We start from the raw sequence: 16,587 nt of genomic DNA, 5'->3' as shown, positions 1-16,587 counted from the left end.
CCACATTTTCATTTTTTTTTCTTTTTTTGCTGTACGCGGGCCTCTCACTGTTGTGACCTCTCCCATTGTGGAGCACAGGCTCTGGACGCGCAGGCTCAGCAGCCATGGCTCATGGGCCCAGCCGCTCCGTGGCATGTGGGATCTTCCTGGACCGGGGCACGAACCCGTGTCCCCTGCATTGGCAGGCGTACTCTCAACCACTGCGCCACCAGGGAAGCCCCCACATTTTCTTTAACCAGAAATTTCTTCCTTGCTGGTTAAAATTTTGTCTGGAGAAGTACTTCTTATTTTTTCAACTTTCCCCCTTTATTTTAAACTTTCTCCCCACTTTATGTAAGATTTGAAATTGTTATAAGCCAATAATGTTTCAGATGATGCTGTTAGCTGAATGAGAATTCCAACAGATGTTTGGATAATGGTCTTCCCCATTACTGTATATCTTTCCTCTGTTTCAGCTTTGCATTGTGCATGATGAAAGCACTGGTTATAACCTCTCCCTGGCCAGGCAGTCTGTAACATACTGCCACAAAGATGTAACTTCTATTTCCCCTCATTTTCATTCCCATGCAAGTGCTCTCCATGCACATTTACACTCAGGTTCATGGATTTCCATATTGTGGTCTTTCCATTTTGAACACGGTTTATACTTCCATTACCATGATTCAATGATAAATCCCATCTCATTAAGTCTCAGTGATACCCAGAGGATCATGTATTTACCTTTTTAAAATTTAGAAATGATTTCAAAATTAAAGAAAAGTTGCAAGACCAGCACAAAGAATGCCCATATACTCTTTACCCAGATTCACCTATTGTTAATATTTTATCCCATTTCCTTTATCATTTGCTAACATTCTCTGTTTCTGTCCATTTTTTCTGAACCATTCGAGAGTAATTGGCGTACATTATGGCCCTTCACCCCTAAATCCTTCAGCGTGTGTTTCCTAAGAATAAAGAAATTCTCTTATGTATCCACAGTACGGTTAGCAACTTTAAGAGGTATGACGTTGATGCAGTACTTTTAACTAATCCACCATTCATATTCCAATCTTGACGGTTGACCCAATAATATACCTTATGACATATTAAGGACCCAATGTTGTCCTATATAGTCTAGGATCAGGCATTGGACTTAATTGTCATATTTCTAGCATCCTTTAATCTGGAACATTTTCTCAGGCTTTCTTTGTTTTTAATGACACTGATATTTTTTTAAAGTGCCCTTTTAATTTGTTTATTATGCTGTTCCTCATTTTGAGTTTGTCTGATGTTTCCTCACGATTATATTCAGATTACACATTTATGGCTGGAAGGCTACATAAGAGACGTGTTCTCCTTAGGAGGTCACAACTGGAGACACATGATGTGTACTTGCCCTTCATTGGTGATGCTAATTTTGATCACTTGATCAAAGGTGTTGCCTGATTTCTTCTTTGCATAGTTACTATTTTTCCTTTTGCAACTAATAAGCAATCTGTGCCATGATACTTTAAGACCATGAAAATATCCTGCTTCCTCATCAAACCCATCCCACCCTATCCCTGTTTTAGCATCAATCAATAATTCTCACCTGATCCAATCTTTACTCTGATGATGGCAGAATAACGATCTTCCAACTGAGCATCCCCTTCCACATTTACAAGTTGCCACTCTGCATCCTACTTAAAGCAAAAGTCTCATCCTTCATTTGTTTATTTATTTTTTTTTTTACTTCTCAGTAGGGACTTATGAATTCTCTTTTTTCAATGGTTTATAATTCTTTACTGCCCTTATTTATTTTGGTGCTCAGATTGCCCAAATCTAGCCAGTGGGAGCCTTTTAAGCTGACTCCTGGGTCCTTATAGTCTTCCATCATTTTCTCCAGTGCTTCCTTACTTTTCAGCATAACAAAAGGTTGTACGCTCATTTTGACCATATCCTGCCCCAGCCCTGAAGTCAGCCGTTTTTCCGAGGAACGCTGGTCCCTTTTAGTAGGAGAATGTTATTACAGACCAAAACCTGGGTTCTAGAAGTACACACATACACCCATGTACATATACATATTCACACATAATATGCGTACACACATACTTAACATATGTGCAATATATATGCACATACACATACAAATACATATTTTAGAAATCATGAGTTTATACCAATATCTCCAATTCCAGTCCATCCCCACAGGTTCTTTCTTACCTTCCCCCATTTCATATTTGTATGTTCCTACTTCCACAATGAGAAGGCTGGCTCCCAGCAACATCATCATGGATACTCATTTGCTCAATAACGTATCTGAAATAGTTTCAGAATGGCCTTGCCCATCCCACTGCAAACACAAACAATAGTGAGGATTTGTTTACAGTTCTCCTCTTGCCCTTTGCTGTGATTGTTTACATTTGAAATGCAGGTGGCTTCATTTGTTTCGGTTTGCCTTCAGTTTTAGACCCCACTCTTCCCATTCATATTGACAGCATTTAAATTTTTTGAACTTGTAAAACAACAATGTTTCCAAAAGGGGAAACTATACAAAAAAGGTGTACTCAGAGACGTGTCATTCTCTCCTGTATCCTTGTCATTTTCTTCCCCCACCTCCACCCCTGTAGGCAACCAGCTTCATTATTTTCTGGTTTTTCCTTCTTCTTGTTATTATTGTTTTGTAAATCTAAGCAAATATATGTATGTTTTCTTATTTGCCTTTCTTTCTCACAAAAAATAAGAGGTGGCATACTACATAAACTCTTTTGCAATTTTCTTTTTTAAATTAACAGTATATCTTGGAAATCACTCCATTATCAGTTCATAGAGATCTTCCACCTTCTTTTTTATAGCTGCATAGTACTTCATTGTGAAGTCTGTTTTGGTTTTGTATTGTTAGCAGTATATCTGGAAGATCATATATTTCCCTCTTAGTATTAAATTTTAATGTGCAGTTTATGATTCATACTGTGCATTGATACATAGGCAGCCAAGCCCTCAAACATTTTTCCTGGCCCTTATCCTTGTGTCTTTTCATGAGAATCACTGAACATCACCACCAATTATTCTTCTTTCTATAGCATATCTGTTTGCACCCCATTATGCTCCTTCTTCTAGTTTTAATTTAGACTTCTTCTACCGCTCCCCAAATTAATTATAAAACCCTTCTGATCATATCTCTTTCAAATCACTTATTATTATTTCCGGTTTTTAACCTCACTAAATCCTTTGCTAGAGCTGCATAGAAATGACTACATTCACCACTCATTTTCCCTTCCCTTTCTTTTCTATCCTCTGGTGGAATTATGGTTAAAAAGTGGTAACCTGACTGAAAAGCAGATAACAGAAGAGATAAGTCTAAATTCACAGGCTAGAATGTCGATCCCTCTTTTACTAAAAGTTAGCCAAATACATGTTTTTAATTATGTACATTTTCTCTGTTTAAGTCAATGTTTATGGTCTAAAGAGTTTCAAAAGCAGAAACGTAGATCTCTGATCCCTTTCCCTACTTGGGAGGGAAGGAAATTCCAGACAACAATGTGTTCCTGGACCACCCAACCTCAAATGAGTATTGGAATCAGAACCAGGAAGGGGTAAAACTGGGTAGTGTCAAGTGAGGAGATGATATTCTGCTTTGACTGTTATGTCATCTCCTTGGCTTCCCTATGACACCTTGGAGCCCACCAAGATTGGAAGTAAGGGTGAGGATGGTGTGGGAGAGTTGAATCATAAGCCCTGAAAGCTTCACTACCTTGCAGAGACTAAGGAACATTACTGTTTGCTCCGTGAATTGTGATGTAGTGGAGAGAACCCTAGACTAGGATTAAAGAGACCAGAGTTCTACTCTCAGCACCATCCCCAGCTATCTGTGGCCTTGGGCAAGTCACTTTTCTTCTCTCTGTCTTAGTTTCCTATTTGTAAAATGAGGGAAATATAGTGCCTAGTTGTCCTTTTGGCTCTGAGATTCCATGTTACTGTGCTCTGCTCCACCCACTCGAGGTCAGACTCAGATCTCAGAGGACTGGACCTTTGGGGTAAAGACCTAGAGACTCCATAAAATAGATGATTCTGTGATTTTGTATAGAAGTTTTCCTGTATTATTTGGCAGCAAATTGGAGTAACCTAACTTTCACTGGTGGTTACATTCAGTTACCAGAAGCAAGGAGCCTGGCATAAGCTTAGCTCCGTGGGAGAAAAGAAGCAGAGGAGGTTCATCTCACTATGTCTTCCACGACTCAAAAGAAAACAGAATGAAATTCACTTTTGGGGGCGGGGCTTATGATGAAGTTTCAGTGTGCTTCTCATCATCCTGCCTCTATTACCTTAACATCCTTGCTTTCCCCACGTTACAGGCCTGTATAATTCCGTGGATAGCTGGATGATTGTGCCCAACATCAAACAGAACCATTACACAGTTCATGGACTTCAGAGTGGGACACGCTACATCTTCATTGTTAAAGCCATAAACCAAGCAGGCAGCCGGAACAGTGAGCCTACCCGACTCAAAACAAACAGTACGTTGTGGTGATTCCAAAAGGAGAGAGCAGTTTTGCCCTCCGTGCCAGCAAGTACACTTAGCCTGACACTGGCACCCACAGCAGTGTAAGAGGGCAGTGGCACTGGGTAGAGGAGCTGTACTGTTGGAGTCTGTGCTTTGGACAGGGGGTTTGTTTGTGTCCTTGGGAGGTACGTGGACACAGAGATACACATAAAACAGCTGGTGGCTTGGGAGGATGTTAGTGAAGAGTTTTTCTCTGCACTCTGTCTCCATGCTTTGGGGACAATTGAGTAAAAGAGTACTGTTTGTGATAATCTGGTAAAATCCTGCTGAGAAGCCATACCTGCTAGGAATGCTTTTGACTGAAAGTGACCGAAAAATCCAACTAATTTAGCTTAACAAATAGTATTTTTTAGCAGCTTAAACAAATAGTGTTTTTCTCTCTCTTTCGCGTAGCAAGAAGCTCGAAGGTTAGGCGGTTCAGGGATGGTGCAGCAGTTCTGTGATGTCGTAAGAGACCCAGGCTCCTTCTCCTTTTGTGTGTTGGCTTATTGTCACATGGTCACAACATGGCCACTGCAACCTCTAGACGTCATATTTCCTTTCAAGATAGAAAGAAGGGGGAAAGTGTTGGTACACGTGATGGCTGTCCCTTTCATCAAGAAAGCAGACACTTTCCTAGAAGTTTCCTCCATCCTCTCTGACTTGTGCTTCCATCTTCTTAGTCAACCCTAGCAGCGAGGGAGGCTAGGAGCTTGAGTATTTAGCTTTTCTGACCTCTATAGTAAAAGCAGGTAAGAGAGAAAGCGTAGGGGGTGGGTGTTATGTTCGCCAATGGTGTCTGCCAGACGCGTTTTCTGTTATACAGCTCTTGCCATACCCAGCTGTTGGCTTCTAGTTACTAACTGATTTTGTCTATGACTGTAAGGAATATTTTGTTGTGAATGATCCTGCACAACAAATATTTTTTTCTAATTATTGATGATGCAAAAGTCACTCTAACAAAGTTACCTAATTATGTGTTATTTACATCCCAGTAGTTAGAGGGCAAACAATTTGTCCTGTAGTTGAGTTATTCTCAGGTTTTTTTGTTCTGCCACCAAGCAGCAGTCATCTCGTCTATTCCCTCACTTTGTCTCACCTCAAATACTCCTTCCCCTAAAATCTGCTCAAAGCCCAAACCACCCACTGAAATAAAGCAAAGTACAAAACTTATTGGAGGACATGAGACCCTGAGAGCCTCCTTTTAACTTGATAGTCTGTGAAGGGGGGACAGCTTATTTTTATTTTATTGAAAACAGTGGCTTCTGGCCTGCTTCCTTAATATAATCCAAACACCAGTCAGCTTTCACTGACTCAAGAATGATCACCTTGTCAAGGCTCCTCTGATAGTGATGGTTCTGGAGGACAAAGATAGAATTCTTAAATACTTCCTCATGCATTTTCTTTTTTCTACTTTTTTTCAGGCCAACCCTTTAAACTAGATCCCAAAATGACTCACAAGAAGTTGAAGATCTCCAATGATGGACTGCAGATGGAGAAGGATGAAAGCTCTCTGAAGAAGAGCCATACCCCAGAGAGGTTTAGTGGCACAGGATGCTATGGGGCAGCAGGAAATATATTCATTGACAGTGGCTGCCACTACTGGGAGGTGGTCATGGGTTCCTCAACATGGTAAGTGGATCCCACTTTTCTTTTCTCCTCTCTCCCCTGTCGTTAGGTTCCTGGGAGATTCAGTTCTATAGCACAAACATAATACCAGTAAGTCAAGGTTAAAAGGCATGTGATAGAAACCACTGCTAGAAAAATTTGCCAGTTTTTAAAAAATAAAATTAGGGAAAATATACTGAGCTAGGAGTTGAAAGTTACAGCACTCTAATTGCTAACTTTTTTTAAAGCTCTAGTGATGGGCTTCCCTGGTGGCGCAGTGGTTGAGAGTCCGCCTGCCGATGCAGGGGACATGGGTTTGTGCCCCGGTCCGGGAAGAGCCCACGTGCCGCGGAGCGGCTGGGCCCGTGAGCCGTGGCCGCTGAGCCTGCGCGTCTGGAGCCTGTGCTCCACAACAGGAGAGGCCACAGCAGTGAGAGGCCCGCGTACGGCAAAAAAAAAAAAAAAAAAAAAGCTCTAGTGCTGTCAGTATTATGGATCTAAATGTAAACTATTTAAAGAAGAAACATGTATTCTATTTCTTAGATATCCTGTACGGTGTCTAGCATAACTCAGATAATTAATAAATGTTTATTTCTCTCTCCTTTCTACTGCCTCACAGGTATGCAATTGGCATTGCCTACAAATCAGCTCCCAAGAATGAATGGATTGGCAAGAACGCCTCCTCATGGGTCTTCTCTCGATGCAGTAGTAGCTTCATAGTCAGACATAACAACAAGGAAATGCTGGTGGATGTGCCACCACAGTTGAAGCGTCTGGGTGTCCTTCTGGATTATGACAACAACATGCTGTCTTTCTATGACCCAGCTAACTCTCTCCATCTTCATACTTTTGATGTGACCTTCATTCTTCCAGTTTGTCCAACATTCACAATCTGGAACAAATCCCTGATGATCCTGTCTGGCTTGCCTGCCCCAGATTTTATTGATTACCCCGAGCGGCAGGAATGCAACTGCAGGCCTCAAGAATCCCCTTATGTTTCTGGGATGAAAGCTTGCCATTAAGTTTCAAGAGAGCGTATAATTCACTGGCTCTCCAGTTCAGCAGTTCTTCCCCTCCTAAACCTCAGTTAGTGTCCAATATACAAGATACAAAAATAAAGTTCATTTGAAGCATCCAAAATAACTAGATATTATAGATTTAATTTTTGTGCATTAAAGCTTGTATTTGAATTAATGTATTGAGTTTCTCAGAACAAATTATCTGAGTAGTCTGGGTTCAAGCCATTGGACAAGAAATTTGAAGAATGCTTCTCTTGTCACTGGAGAATTAAAAATTCCCAGTGATTTAGGAGTATAAATGATATTGGAAGGAATTAGGGTCTTTGTAGGTAAATAATGTAGAAGGATGCTCTGAACAAGGGGCTAGCCAGCCGGAAAGCAGGGGTGTGTCAGCCTTGCTAGTACTGGCCAATTAGGCCAAGTAGAATTTTGAAGTGTCAGATGATCCCATATTATATGTAGCTTTTTATGAGAAAACCTACAATCAAGGATTTATTATAAAGAAAACATGTCTGTGTATATATAATATATATATAAAATGAATAAATAATATATATTATATATTCATTTTATAATTATATATACATAATAAACTTTTTAATTTAGTCATTTGCGTGAGAAATATACTGGAAGGGAAAATAAATTATACCATCCATTTTTGTCCCCTAAAGGGAACATCAAAATCAGTCAACATTTCTCCCCTCCCGCCATTCATCCCTCCCTTCCTCCCTCCTGTCACACACACACATGCACATGCAATAATGACATAGATGCTGGGAAGAGCTCTAGGTTGGATCAGGAGAGATAGGGAGACAAGATTGCATGAGAGATGCTATTGCTGGATAGAAAATTGATCCAGGTAGATGTGTTATATGTAGCACAGTCTCATCGATGCTACCTAATGGAGGAGGTTTGTCTGAATTCTCAAAATTCTGTCACAGAATATTTCAAAGAAGTACAGTTTTCTTACTCTCAAGTACATACAGTTACTAGAATTAGGCTTAAAAAAAAGAGTTGCATAATGGAGGTTCATTAGGAACCCTCTTTATTTACTTAATCAGTAAGAATGGAGTGTTGTCGATGCAACAACTATTTGCATATAAATGTACTTATATTTTCAGATAAAACACTTCTGAAGTGCTTAAGAATGCCTGAGAATAGTTTGTTTTCTTAAACAGGTTAAATAATCATTCTTCCCGCAATCTTATTTACACTATTCACTTGCTTAGCCAACCCTTTATGGCAAATGCGGATGTAAGCTTCAACCCAGTCCTTATCACTATCATGGAAGGGAATCAAGCTTTCTGGTCTGTGCTTCTGTCAGTTCCGCTGCTGGGATTGGGAGTGTCAGCACCAGAGCTTTCTCCTTTCAGGAGCTGAGTCGGCTTTAAGGAGTCTACTTCTTGGGAGTCGTGAAAATATTGTGGTTGCACAATGTGTTAGTTGTAACAAGTCCCCAGATCGGAGCCTTGAAACAATGCCAAAACTTCACCCCCTCTTCCTTTCCACAGCCTTGGTGGACGTTCATTCATTAATTCATTCAACCAACTTATTAGATGCCAGGTACCACGCTGAAGCTGACCTATTGATAATCCACAACCCCTGCTGTCAAATGGCTTATTATTCTGTAGGAGAGACAAAGTATCTATACAAATCCCCTAAGAAACAGTTTCGTATTGTCTGTACACCTAACATGGAAAGCAAGACTGATGCAGCTACAGATGGCAGGCTCAAACTTACCTATCTAGTGGCAAAGTCAGTTTTTTTTTGTTTTAAAAACCCTACACGTACTTCCTGCTAATCAGGAAATGAGCAACCTCGGTAAGATTCAGCAGTGATGGGAAACAGCTTGCTGTGATGGAAAGCTCATCATAGCCTTCAGACTAAAATAATCCATTTCCTCTGCCATTTACTAGCTGTGTGACCCAGGGCAAGTACTTCACTTCTCTGAGCCGCTGTTTCCTCTTCTGTACAATAATACCTACCTCACAAGGCTGTTGCAAAGATGAAAAAAGATAGCACATGGAAACTGCTTAGCACACACCGGCATTTAGTTAAGTATGGCATTAGTATGGCATACTTAACTATTAAGCATGGCATTTAGTTAAGTATGCAACAAATATTAATCTCCTCCACTCAGCCCCAGGCCCAGTACAGTGTAGCAGTGCTTTAAAATGGATGTCTGTCATTTCTAAGTCACCCTAAGTCTCTCCTCTAGGGCCTGTCTCCAAATTCTTAAACAAAACAGGTGATTTTAACCCCTTCATAAAATCTTTCACTGGCTCCCATAGCATTCAGTAGAAAGTCCCAGTTACCCACTTTGGCTTTTCAAGTCCCTATTTGCTTTCCCAGCTTCATCTTTTGCCACCTTCCCCCTCACACTGATTACTCTAGCCAAGCTTATCGAATTACACAAGTTGTTCTCTGGGCCTGGAATAGAGACATTAGTAACAATTTTGATGCCCAGAGTAAACAGTAGGAATTGTTCTTAAATTAAGGGAATAGTGTGAAAATGCTGTAAGTGCAGAACACTTCACCTTCACCCCAGTCCGATTTTCTTTACCTTGGCCTTGGGACTCCCATGCCATTCATTTTTTGTGCCTTTTAGATTTTAGTGCCCTGAGACAAAGCTTCAGTTTCTCCAACCTACTTTTGACTCTAGCCTGGACTTGCTTTCCCCACTTCTGCCCCGCTCGACTAGATTAACTCCTGAAACCCTACGCTGGGTTATGTTCTTCTCTTCGGAGCTCCCATGGCACCCTGAGCACTAACCCCTCTCAGCAATAATCACATTGTATAGCAGTGTTTTTCAAAGTGTGGTCCTCAGACCATGTTAGAATCATTTTTGGTGTTTGTTAAAACAATTGATTCCTAGACCTCACCCTCGATCTTCTTAATTAAAACGTCTGGGCACATAAGTGGAATTTTACATCTTTAACAAGCTCCCCCAGGTAATTCTGATGCACACAAAGGTTTAACATATAAGAATCTTCTTCCTCACTAGACTGTGAATACCTTGAGGGCAAAGACTGTGTCTTTTGGTTTTGTTGTTGTATTTTCAACACCTGACATAGGGTGTGGAACAGAGTAGTTGCCTGGCTAATGTTAATTGCATGAATGTATGAGTGAACAAATGAATAATCAAAGTTTCCCTGTTGTACTCTGATATCCATATTGGTGTTTGTTGTTTTCTGGGCAGAAATGCTTGGCTACTTCTCCATTTGGGCTGTATTGATATTATTTTGCAAATGTCCTAGGACTCATACATATAAATGAGTATTGTCTTCCTCAAAAGCTCTTTTGGAAGTTGACTTGGGGAATTGTCTGGAGCATGTGGCACCATTCTTTTCAGTAACTTTTCAGTCTTTTCAAACTTTGAATGTGGATTTAAGTTTTGGTCATAGCCCCAAATCACTCAGAGCTAAGTCTACTGAATAAAGTAGGAAAATAAACTGGGTTTGGGGTAAGCAATGAAGTTTCTGAGCCAAATAATAAAAAGTGCTTTCCAAGAAAAAACATGGTGGCAAAGTATTCAGTGGGGGTGTGGTGAGTCCCAGATACTTCAGTAAACTTAAGACTTTCATAGAATACTGTCAATGCCAGGTACCTTAAGAGAAGTCATTGACTACCTCTAGCTAAACCCAGTTGGACAAAGGGAATAGGACCTGTATTTAACATCTTCAAGGAAGGAGACTCCATAAGTTTTCACTGTTGCTCTCCTCAGTCTGTTCTCCTACAATCCTTTCTGCCAGCACATTATTCTTTCTGTCTTCAGTTTATGCTTATTTTCACTTTTTATATCGTCTTATTGAAGAAAGCACAAAAATAATCAACAATAAAGTTAAACATGTTTTGAGAATATGAAAAAAACTTTAATGCCACATTGGAGTTCTGGCTACTTGTAAGTAAGAGTAACTGCGTCTGTATGTATTTTTATCATGCAATTCCATTGTGTAAACTTTGGATGCAGTGAATTTCAAATTGCAGCAAAATCACTTCTATGTTCTTTTCGGCTAAAATACGCTAGGTGAATTTTCTAAGCTTCCATGGTTTACATATTTATATATGACTACCTGGTTGGAGCAATCCACAGATGGACTTTTTGGTAAGTGCAAATGTTTGATACCCTTTCTTCTACAGAATGGAGAATGTGAGGCTGACAGATGAGAACTACTCCCACACTTATTTTAATTCCTGAAGCCAACTGCAGCCTCAGAGCCATTGGGCTGTAGTTGTGTGTATTACAGGTTGGCCAGGTTGACCGCCATTAGGTCAGGTGAAACTGCCTTTTACAGTCTGGTCTGCCAGCTTCAGACATACGCTATGTTGTTGTCGGCTAGAATATTTATTAGACTATTGGACTATTTTTTATCAAATATTTTATCCCAGGCTTGTTTGTACTGGGAGCTCTGGACCAATAGTGTCTCACCTAGTGACAGAAATCTGAGCATCTGTGGATTACACAGCCTCATCCCTCTAAAATATCCCAGCCCATTCAAAATGCTATATTATGAATTAAATAAATATATATGTATTCATGAGTTCTTGATTGTCTCTCACTGGAGTTTGAATTGGGGGAAGATTAAAAGGAAAAAGGTCATGAGTTACTGGAATTGTCTAAATGACTTAGGGGAAATTAATTATGTAGTGGGTAGAGATTTGGGCAGGGAGGATCCAGAGCATCTGGAAATCGAGATCCAATCATGAAGACTTTGGTTTCAGGAGCAAGATACAGTCAGGAAGACTAAAGAAATGAAGGTATAAGGCCCAAGGAAACACGGCACATTCAGTTTCAGTGATTGGGCCAGAAGGTAGGAATTAAGGAAGAACAAAGAAAATCCCAGTGCTGGAACCTAGTGGTTAAAGTCAGGATAGGGCCAGATGCAAGCTGACTTGCTGTTAAACATCTGGCCTGTAGGGGGAGCCTGGGAGGGTTAGGAGATCCACCCCCCCCCACTCCCCCACCCCCGAGCTGGGCTTGGACATACTTTAATCAGAGTTACTAAAGGGGGCATGCAATGTGAAGCAAAGCAGGCCAGTCAAGGGTGGCAGCTAGCAAAGCGACTAGGAACTATAGCCCAAAGGCAAGAGGGTTAAAATATAAAAGACAAAAATTTGGAATTTCAGGTGTTAGTGGCCCATGTGGAGAACAGCAGCCCATGCAGAAGCTGAATATGGGGCTATTACCCACAGCTAAGAGTTTATACATTTTGGGGGATGTGATGTTTGGAAACGCTGGCTCCATCTTAATGTGCCAGGCCAGAGCAGACATGGAGTTCTTTATATTCCCCTTCCTAGAAATACGATTGGTCCTAGAGTCTCAGTGAAGCTGAGCCTGTAGGTAGGGGCGAGGTGGTGTGTTACAAAGATTAGGAGTAATGGAGGCCAGATAGGTTGTTACATGGATACTGGAAATGTATGTAGCATGATAGCTAATGAGAATGACTCTCCCTCACTGCGAACTTCTAGGGGTTAGGGTTAGGACCAAGGTGGTCTTCCTATAACTGTTGAGCATAATACACAAGTTACAGTTGTGATAGGTCTGGCCTGGTCATTCACGAGGCATTTATTTATGTTCCAAGGACTCTACTCATATCTGCGGGGACATATTAAGAAGTATTCGTGACTTTATAATCTGGTGGGGTACGCAACTCAATAATTCTTCCCCAATAATTTTCAATCTCTGAATTAGAGTTACTAGTGGTAGCTGAAAAACGAAGCCGTTATTGGAGACGCAGGGGTGAGAGTGGAAGCTCTTACCAGCCTTGTACATAGGAGATACTTGGTAAGTGCTGGTTGAATAGAATAAGAACCTGATAAGCAGAATGACAAATGGGCCGCCTCATATATTGTGAGGTTTGTCTTAGGTGAACTCCACACCGCCACTCATATAATTCCTCTCAGGCATGTATCTCTGGTCCAGCATTCCCACAACTCCCTCTTGGTTAACAGGCTATTGTTCTTTATGGCCAGTCTCTTTCAAAGGGAAAAATTAATATATTAGCCATCAGTAATGTGTAAATGGAAGGGCATGGGCAAAATTCACATCTCGGACTTCCCTGGTGGCGCAGTGGTTAAGAATCCACCTGCCAATGCAGGGGACACGGGTTCGATCACTCGTCTGGGAAGATCCCATGTGCCGCAGAGCAACTAAGCCCGTGCGCCACAACTACCGAGCCTGCACTCTAGAGCCCGTGCTCCACAAGAGAAGCCACCACAATGAGAAGCCCACGTGCACCAACGAAGACCCAACACAGCCCCCCCCCCAAAAAAAAATTCACATCTCTACCAACTCCTCACTCTACAGCTTCCTTCCTTCTCATAAAACAAGAAAATGTTAACAAGGACCTTCCAGGGGCAATGCTTTTGTTGTCTAACCTAGGGGTGACTGTGGTGGGGCAAGCTTCAGATTTTCATGTTTGCAAAGGGTCAGCCAACAATGCTCTGGCAAGCCTGTTGGGAACATGTTTTGGGCCAAAAGGAGTCTTTCAAAGAACAGAATGTAAATGCCCACTCTACTTGTGCTTAGATGGCAAAGAGGATCTGCTACTCCTCCCGCCAGATTGGAAGTCCCAGAAACATGGAATTTGGGCTGATTCTCCCAATGTACAGTGGCAGGAAAAGGCCATTATGATGTACATATCTTTTTGTTCAGCTCAACTCCCTCAGTGATAAGGGAGGGTGCTGTGATATACCAGAAATGTGAAATTCACAGCAAGCAGCAAGTACACAAGGCAAGGCGAGTCCAAGGCCTAACTCATTTAGCAGGTAAAGATGCAATGAATCACGTTCAGAGTCAAACAGTTTTTTATTTTATTAGTGAAAGGAAAAGTAGTCGAAGATTCCTGCTCCTAGTGGTTCATATCCCAAGCACCAAAAGAATTACACTGGGGCTTCCATGGTGGCGCAGTGATTGAGAGTCCACCTGCCGATGCAGGGGACGCGGGATCGTGCCCTGGTCCGGGAAGATCCCACATGCCGCGGAGCGGCTGGGCCCGTGAGCCATGGCCGCTGAGCCTGTGCGTCTGGAGCCTGTGCTCTGTGATGGGAGAGGCCGCAACAGTGAGAGGCCCGCGTACCACACAAAAAAAGGGGGGGCCAGAGGACTGCAATGGTAGTTATGGGACATCCAGTTGCTCCGAAGCCAATTCTAGACTGCAACTAAATGACTTTATAGTCTGTAGCTCTCTTCTGAGTGGGATGAGTCAGGAAGACTCTTATCTCATCAGATCTCAGCAGGTGGGAGGCGATGAAAAACTGTCTCTTGACAGTTTCCCAGGGGAGAGGAGAGATACAGAGGTGAGTGGGAGATGGCCCTGAAGCAACTTCTTGCAAGCCTCCTATCTTCTTGTTCTCTGGGAGGGTCACAGGCATTTTGCCAAGACTCAGATTAGCTGTGGTTCAAGGCTTTGCCTGCTGGGTTTATGTGGGTAATGCATTTTCCAGGGTACCGTGGTGGAGCTGTTGCTCTACAGCAGTTAGCTGAAGGCCCAGGTACCTTCCCTGGAGGGGGAAAAAAGGAAGTAAAGTAAGAGTCTGTTGAGGAACTTCCTTTCTCCCTCCTTTCTGCTGACCTTCTATTTATGTCCTTTCATTCAGTCTCTTTGGGGTTTGGGATAGGGTGGGGCAGGAATTAAAGGAATAATGGGACACACAACAAATTCAGGCCCTGAAAGATTCAGTACCAAGGCCAGAGAATCCCAAAGCCCAAGTCCTTTGCTATCCATTTCTGGCTCTTAGTTTTTCAACTCTGAATTGAAATGTATGAGTAATTTCTAAGGTCCCTTCTAGCTCTAACAGTATTAATTTCCATAAATGCAAGTTTAGTGAATGTAGTGGTAGGAGCCTAATCTGCATACCTACCCCAAGAATGTTGGGACATGAGGGCAGATCATCAGGAACCCTATGACTAGAACAGAAAGGTGGATAACATTGCTGTCACTTTAGGACCGCTATCAGATTTCCTTTTGGGGTCACTATACTCCTCCATACACACTTCGATTCATTCAGAGCTCCCCCCACCAATCTCCCCCACTTAACATTTGCCACCATTATTTTTGAGTTTTCCACTTCAGCCCTCTCCCACTTCCTTCTTTACTTACTAACGGTACAAGATGCAAATACTGATGTAGCTAGCCACAGCTCAGTTTCAAATTTCAGGTCAGCTGTCTGACAGTCGTCCATGTAGGAAACTGCCAGACATTCCATTTTCCAAGGGCAGAGCAGGTCACTTGATATAGCGATCAACAGGAGTCCTATGTGCCCCCTTTCCCAATCATAGCCCTTCTTCCTCAAACTTCCACAAACGCACCCCTTACGTGGCAGAGAGGGTCTTGGCATAGCCACTAGTCCAAGTTATCATTCAATCACCCATTTATTCATTAACTCAACAAATAATTGATTGATAGTTGCTTTGTGTCAGGTGCTGTAGTTCGGTGATAAAGAAAATATGTAGTCTCTGCCCTCATGAGACTCACAATCTAGAGGTGACACAGACCACCAACAAATGAACACCTTTGTAATAATAGGAGCTATCACTGATTGATTGCTTACAGTGTCCCTGACACTATTCTAAGCACTTGAGATGTAGTAACTAATTTAATTCTCCCAGCAACACTATGAGGTAAAGACTACTAGTACTGACTCCAAAGGACACGAAGAGTTAATTCCTGTGCCCTTGCCCAGCCCAGAAGATTCCATGCTGCCCGGTAGTTGCTAGCAAGGGTCTTGGCTCTGGCTGCCTTTGGCGCGGGGTAAAGGAGTCAGGGCCCAGCACCTAGGAAAAGATCCAGCCTAGTGGCTCCTGCATTCGGGGTTGACCAGGCAGGGTTCCCAGGACTGCGCTAGACACCCTCGAAACCTCTCCCACCGCGGTTTTCCCATCCTCTTTTTTCCTCCCCTTTCCCTCCCGCTCCCCAATGCCCCCCCCTTTCCAGGCCGGCCCCTCCCTCTGAGACGCCTCCTCTCTGAGTCATTCCCCCTTCTCCGCCCCAAGACCTTGGCTCTCCCTTCCCTCTGGCTGGAAGGAGAGGAAGGGCAAACTGGCTTTGGGAACCAGGTGAGCGCTTTTCTCAGCGAGAACAAGAAACGCCTCCCGCCGCACCACCCTGCCCCCCAGCGCCCACTCCGCTGGGAGGGACAGGAAATCGAGGGAGTTCCCTCCGGCTGAGTGGCTGGCTTCCCCGTAGTCCGAAGGCCCCGGTGGCCGAGCGTGGGAGGTGCCACACCCCGCCCGGTGTCTCCTGGGATGCGAGGAGGGAAGCGGCGGCCCAGTTGGACTGGCCTGCCGCAGGCTCGTTCGGGGTGAGCTCAGCGCGCCGGGGAGGGACCTCGCTGCCTGCGAAGCTGGGGGGCGGGGAGGGCCGGGCCGCCAGCCCCCGAGGAAAGCCCGCCCTGGAAAGGGGAGATGGGAGAAGCTCTAGAGGATGCGCGTGTGGAGGGGGGATCGAGGCGCAGGAC

At 43.0% G+C, this 16,587-nt stretch overlaps 2 protein-coding genes across 20 annotated transcripts in view; both read left to right on the top strand.

Annotated features, from left to right (window-relative positions):
- Positions 1-11,627, top strand: part of MID2 (midline 2) — a 103,749-nt gene extending 92,122 nt beyond the window's left edge. For all 9 annotated transcript variants that reach the window (XM_081223285.1, XM_081223289.1, XM_081223287.1 and 6 more), the window contains 3 exons: positions 4,314-4,475; positions 5,926-6,133; positions 6,729-11,627. In XM_081223285.1, the coding sequence (XP_081079411.1) occupies positions 4,314-4,475; positions 5,926-6,133; positions 6,729-7,131 (773 nt within the window). In that variant the 3' untranslated portion in view covers positions 7,132-11,627. The remainder of the gene's footprint in view (positions 1-4,313; positions 4,476-5,925; positions 6,134-6,728) is intronic.
- Positions 11,628-16,119: 4,492 nt separating this feature from the next.
- Positions 16,120-16,587, top strand: part of LOC308609244 (NACHT, LRR and PYD domains-containing protein 12-like) — a 48,655-nt gene continuing 48,187 nt past the window's right edge. For 4 of the 11 annotated variants that reach the window (XM_081222898.1, XM_081222896.1, XM_081222901.1 and 1 more), the window contains exon 1: positions 16,120-16,186. The gene's annotated coding sequence lies outside the window, so the exon portion shown is untranslated. The other 7 variants (XM_081222905.1, XM_081222904.1, XM_081222899.1 and 4 more) reach the window with 5 other exon arrangements.

This window comes from Mesoplodon bidens (genome assembly GCF_964165515.1).
Source record: "Mesoplodon bidens genome assembly, chromosome: X".
In the NCBI taxonomy this organism is placed as follows: domain Eukaryota; kingdom Metazoa; phylum Chordata; class Mammalia; order Artiodactyla; family Ziphiidae; genus Mesoplodon; species Mesoplodon bidens.
Note: the sequence above shows the minus strand (reverse complement) of the source record. Positions and strands in the feature narration are given on the sequence as shown.